Genomic DNA, 3,755 nt, shown 5'->3' on the forward strand with positions numbered 1-3,755 from the left:
CTATGGAGATGAAGGCTTCTGTCCTTTCACCCAGTACCTCACATTCCACAAAACTGAAAGAAAAGTCTGCTTTAGCTTCTTGTTTCCCCAAATCAGGATGAATGGGTGGGCTGAAGGATAGCTGAATGTAATAGCTTGGCAGAACATGAAGACAGGGTTATTATCCAGAGTCTGAAAACTCCAAACTGATATGGTTACGAACACAAAGTAAATGGCACATAACAAGAGGAAGGAAATCACAGTTTGCAAAGCTTTTATGTGGACCTTGGCATTGGGATCTTGAGATCCTCTGCCATGAAGCTGCATCTTCTTGAGATGTTTACACAGAGAACAGATTAACAGCAGAAAAGATATCAGAGTCAGAGTAAAGGGTACTAAGTTTGCTACCATGGTTATAGCCGTATCTGAAAGGAACATTGTCCTCCTCAATTGGATCTTCCAAGTCATGTTTCGTTCATATTCTTTTGTCTGTAAAATCTCATTCATATTTATCACAAAAAGATGACAAGGCAAAAATAGCAAAGGCCCCAACAGCATCACCAGAATGACACTCTTAACTCTCCTCTTTAAGTGAAGAAATATAAGGCTGGAGAAATTGGCAATCTTAAGCAAATAAAATATGCCGAGGCTAGTAGCAAGCCAGTTGCTCAAATGGTTGGTTACTGCCCAGACATTATAAGTGGTAATTCTTACCTCTACACGATAAAAAGCTGGATTCAACACAATTGAATACCAATGTAATAATAACACCCAGAGCAAACCAATTCTGGAGACTGCCAGAGCAGTGAGAATTTGGTCAGCAAAGGAGATCTTTTGTCTCTTGACCCACTCAGTGGAATTTACCAATGCTATGAAGCCATTAGCAAAATTTCCAATAACAAATATAACCATTATTAGAATTGAAAAAGCGATAGACAGAAAAGTTATCATGTCTGAACAGACAAAAAGAAATTTTAAAAATGCTGGTGTTGTGTCCAGAGTTGGTTCCTGCAGGTGGGTTCGTGATCTCGCTGAGAGCTGCGGACCTTCGCAGAGAGTGTTACAGCTCTTAAAGAGGGCAGAGACCCAAAGAGTGAGCAGTAGCAAGGTTTATCATGAAGAGCAAAAGGACAAACCTTCCACAGCACGGGAGGGGACCTGAGGGAGCTGTTGCTGCCGGCTGGGGAGGCCCGGTTTATTCCCTTATTTGTCCCCACCCATGTTCCATTTCTGTCCTATCAGAGTGCCTTTTTTTCAATTCTCCCAGCAATTGGCTACTTTTAGGATCCCACTGATTGGTGCATTTTGCAGAGTGCTGATTGGTGCATTTTACAGAGCAATGATTGGTGAGTTTTACAGAGCACTGATTGGTGCATTACAATCCTCTGGCCAGCTACAGAGTGCTGATTGGTGCGTTTTTACAGAGTGCTGATTGGTGCATTTTACAATCCCCTTGCTAACTACGGAGAAGTTCTCCAATTCTTTACTCCACCCAGGAAGTCCAGCTGGCTTCACCACTCAATGTAATGTCACTGCTTGTGATTGCTTGAATATCCTGACCTTAAATTCTATACACACCTAATTTGTGAATGTTCTGGGTCATTCTTTTTACTTTTAAATGTTGTGACCAGCATCAAGCCAGAAATCACCATGGCATGGTAATTGACGAGTTCAATCATCTCCTTATGGAAAACATTCTTATTTTCAAACAACTCAAATTAACTCATTCATTCACTGTCTGTTCTTGTTATGGGCTGGAATTATTCATACTGAAATTAACAGGAAACCTGAATCCTCATTTGCTAGTACACAAATAAGGACATATTCACTTTCAGTGTTTGCAGTTTTTCATTGTGAAACCTCTCCATCATTTGTCTTTAGCAACTTCAGTTCCTAGGGAAGTTTTATAACCCAACACATAGATCATATAGTAAATGTCTAAATCCTTAAAGGGAGCTTAGTCATAACTAAGATCATCACCAATATGGACTTTTTTAAATGCCAGATTTAAATACACAGAATCCAAACTGCTTTTATCAAAAGCATCTAAGGTTTTCTTGAGAACCACAGGCAGGCCAATACCCCATAAGATCTGGTTGCTGCTAATACTTTTGTATAACTTCATTATTCGCAAGCTCATAAATATGCACACAAATGGACACACGTGCATACCACTTATGAATGGAACAAATTATTTTCTCATAATTTCCAAAATAGAAAATTAGTTTCCAAGAGGTTGTGCAGATGAAATTAGTCCTATTTTCCCACTCAGAATTTTCAGCCCATGAATAATATTTATTATCAAACATATCTCTAATTCTTAGGACTTTGGTAAAGTTTCTCTGAAGTCTAATGTTTAAATATTTATTATTATATAAAATATTTAGCAATTTTATAAGAATTCCTAAGTACCAGACCCTTTGATATATGATCTTGCAGTATCTGCCCATCAAAGGAAGACTGACTACTTTGCCCCTAAACTTGGAGTTCAGTCTTTTAACTTACTTTGACAAAGAGAAAATTACAACACTTTGCATAGAGATTTGGTATGGCTTCTATACTGGGGATTCTTCCTCTTTCCATTTACTATGAGAATATCACCTGGCTATTACACTGTTCCCAGAAGGAGAATGAGAAACTAGTGAACTCAGATTGCCCCCACCTGATCCAGACTAAATTGGCCAAACTCTATCTCCAAGATGCAGAATCTGGCCCATCTCAAATCACCAGAGCCATCCACCATACCAAGCTTAGAAAAATGAAATCCAGGCCAAGCTCGGGGAGGCCGAGGAGGGCAGATCACGAGGTCAAGCGATGGAGACCATCCTGGCCAACATGGTGAAACTCTGTCTCTACTAAAAATACAAAAATTAGCCAAGCATGGTGACATACAACTGTAGACCCAGCTACTCAAGAGGCTGAGGCAGGAGAATTGCTTGAACCCAGGAAGTGGAGGTTGCAGTGAGCCGAGATCACCCCACTGCACTCTAGCCTGGGCAACAGTGTGAGACTTCATCTCAAAAGCAAACAAACAAGGAAACAAAAAGATGAAATCCAAAGACATGTGAGACATTTATGTCTAATGTAGTTTTGGAGGGTTTTCTCCTGCAGAAAAACAGAACTGATAAAAGAACTTTGCTAAACCAAGAGTGTGGCAAATATGTACAACCTTGTTGTGTCAGGAATTCAGGAGTCAAAAGAAAAAAATGGGTGGGGAATGGCAATGGTTTGTCCTGTGAGGGGGATAATTAAGGCTAGAAGAAATCCTTTGGAAAGATCTGGGCTTAGAAGATAACATCATCTCAAATTTTCTCATGTTGCAACTAAATAAGAAAGTTCCTATTTCAACTATCTTATTATTGTATAAGAATGTATACAAATAGTTGATACTTACCCTCAGTATATAATGAGATGAGTAATAATAATTTCTATGAGACATTTCTTTTAATTACAAGTTTGTATTATTAAAGTTATAATGCACACTTAAAAATGAACCAATACAAAAATGGGAAATTCCACAATGTGTCATAAACCCTCAAGCAACCATGATGCAGAGCAAGAGAAGGAACAGTAAAAACAGCCTAGGTCCATCTCCATGTCACTTTCCTGACATGAAAGTGGTAATGATTTTCTTCTTTTTGTAATACTTTTGTCAAAGAAGAGAATAAAAGCAAGGTCTAGGCATCCTCCTGCAACTTGGAAGAAGCTGGAAATTCATTTGATGTGAATAGTTTTTTTTTGGATAGTAACTTGTCTGTTTCTGGGTCATCATCACA

At 38.8% G+C, this 3,755-nt stretch overlaps 1 protein-coding gene across 1 annotated transcript; it reads right to left on the reverse strand.

Moving 5' to 3' along the window:
- LOC694509 (taste receptor type 2 member 45) lies at positions 1-930 on the reverse strand. Its single transcript, XM_015151087.3, has one exon. It carries the CDS (start codon positions 928-930, stop codon positions 1-3), a length of 930 nt encoding a protein of 309 aa, XP_015006573.2.
- Positions 931-3,755: the final 2,825 nt, after the last annotated feature.

This window comes from Macaca mulatta, chromosome 11 (genome assembly GCF_049350105.2).
Source record: "Macaca mulatta isolate MMU2019108-1 chromosome 11, T2T-MMU8v2.0, whole genome shotgun sequence".
Lineage (NCBI taxonomy): Eukaryota > Metazoa > Chordata > Mammalia > Primates > Cercopithecidae > Macaca > Macaca mulatta.

What these genes read in the sequence shown, in the direction of transcription:
- LOC694509 (XM_015151087.3), bottom strand. Translation starts at nt 930, where the DNA reads ATGATAACTTTTCTGTCTATCGCTTTTTCAATTCTAATAATGGTTATA.